Source organism: Corapipo altera, unplaced genomic scaffold (assembly GCF_003945725.1).
Source record: "Corapipo altera isolate COAL_440 unplaced genomic scaffold, ASM394572v1 47, whole genome shotgun sequence".
NCBI lineage: Eukaryota > Metazoa > Chordata > Aves > Passeriformes > Pipridae > Corapipo > Corapipo altera.
In genome coordinates this window covers 11,232,964-11,235,139 of record NW_020884897.1, presented here as the reverse complement: position 1 = coordinate 11,235,139, position 2,176 = coordinate 11,232,964, and the positions used below count along the sequence as shown (strand labels likewise).

At 34.9% G+C, this 2,176-nt stretch overlaps 1 protein-coding gene across 1 annotated transcript; it reads left to right on the top strand.

The window, feature by feature from the left end:
* Positions 1–234: 234 nt before the first annotated feature.
* Positions 235–1,846, top strand: LOC113949615 (sodium channel protein type 4 subunit alpha B-like; the record flags this gene model as incomplete). Its single annotated transcript, XM_027648427.1, has 2 exons — positions 235–670; positions 1,789–1,846. Coding segments are annotated over 2 exons (482 nt in total), but the record flags the coding sequence as incomplete, so codon positions are not given.
* Positions 1,847–2,176: the final 330 nt, after the last annotated feature.

Below are 2,176 nucleotides of genomic sequence, written 5' to 3'. Positions count from 1 at the left end.
ACATTTTCAACTTTCAAACCTTTTCTGGAAGCATTCTCTGTCTCTTCCAAATTACAACATCAGCTGGCTGGGATACTCTTCTGGCCCCTTTGTTAAGTGAATCTGGTACATGTGCTCCAAATTTAGATTTAGAAGAGGAAGATAAAACTAACTGCAGCAATAGAATATTTGGAATTTTTTATTTTGTAAGCTATGTCATTATAAATTTTCTCATTCTTGTAAATATATACATAGCTGTCATTTTAGAGAACTTAAATGTTGCCACTGAAGAAAGCACAGATCTTCTTTGTGAGGAGGACTTTGATATGTTTTATGAGACCTGGGGAAAATTTAATCCTCTGGCAACACAGTTTATTGACTATTCTGCTCTTTCAGACTTTGCAGATGCTCTGGCAGAACCCTTGCGCATTCCAAAGCCCAATAGCATCCAGCTCATATCCATGGACCTCCCTCTAGTGAGTGGAGATAGGATCCACTGCTTGGATATCTTGCTTGCTTTCAGTAAACGAGTCTTGGGAGAATGTGGAGATTTTGATACAATTAAATTACTCATTGAAGAAAAATTTGTGGCTGCCAATCCATCTAAAAGTTCTCATAGGCCAATTTCTTCTACATTTAAGAGAAAACAAGAGGAGGTATCAGCAGTTATTATCCAAAGGGCCTTCAGGAGGTATTTGATACAGCGTTCTTTCAAAAATACATCTTTCTTAAGCCGTCACAGACAGAACAGTGCTGTCTTTGGAGAAGAAACGCGGGAGAACCAAAGGCTTATTGTATCAATGCTTGATGAAAATAGTGGCAGGAAGATACATAAATCACGGCCTGGTTCTTCCACATCTCTCCCTTGACTTTATGATGCTGTTGCTGACACAAATAAGCTGGACACATAAGGTTACCTCAGGCCGCAGCATTTCTGACATTTAAAGCAAAGTCACTGATTTTCAGATGGAGACAATATGTGAATCCCAGAGCATAATACTCTAAATTTAGAATAATGATGGCAGCCTTTAAGTATTCTGATTGTTCAAATTTGCAAATTCGCCTTAAAATGATTAAGATCTGAACAACTATATCATAAATATTGGAGGAAAATCAAACCATAGAACTTTTTTCTCCGCTACTGGAGTAGATGGGTTAATATTTTCACCTGCCAGTTTTGTCTTAGTTCATGTGTTTACAGAAGAAATCCATAAATGGTCGGTTGTAAGCACAGATTTATAAACACACAAGGCTCTAGAATAATGTGTATCTCTTTAGAGATTATCAGTATTTCCAACTAGGTTTTATTGTAGCAAAATGAATAATTACCGCACTTCTGTAATAGAGCTTGTTCAGGACACTCGAGTATAATCAGCCTCTAATTTTGATGGTTTTGGGATCATCCTCCTCCTAGCATGTTTTGGTGGATTTGTTTATGCTTAAGAATTTTGGAGGTGTCTTTATATGTGCACCTAGGATTTACCAGATCATCCTCAGTTGCCTGTGCATAAAAGTTGTATATAATTTGTTCTTTGTCTCAGTGTATGAAAATTTTCATAATCATAGTTACCAAAATCAAAGGATGTTATACAAGGGGTATTGCTTCCAGAAAATCTTGAGAATCATTGTACATAAATTTTCATCATCATCCAAATGTCATAGAAAGCATTACTTAGTATTCTGAAAAGGAGTTCATGGTATATCTTATGAGACAGCATTTAATAAAAGCTAAGGGAAGCATTTATTTGATTGATTCTGAAAAAAAATGCATGAACAATGTGTAGTAATATTTTAGTGATTCTTTTGCAGTTTATGTTATTCAGCTGAAGTGTCATGGTGGATTCAGAACCACTAATAAAATACGACTGGTTTATATTCCTCAATAAAGAGTTCAGATGCTTAATATGTTTTTTGTCTGTTTTGTAAGGAGTATCTTCAGTTTCATTTATTACAAGACATAATCTGTTCTTAGAGGGGTAATACAATTTTCCAGAAGTAGCTACCTATTATCACAAGAAATCAAAATGTTTCACTTTTTGCAGGGAATCAGAAAAGATTTATCATTTTGAGGCCAAGAAGAGCAGGAACAGTAAGGTAATTACTCAATTTTTACTGTAGTTTCCTGTGTTAAATACTATTAAATATGACAGATATTGTTAAATCTAAGTTAATTTCAGGACAAATAAAGACATAGGAA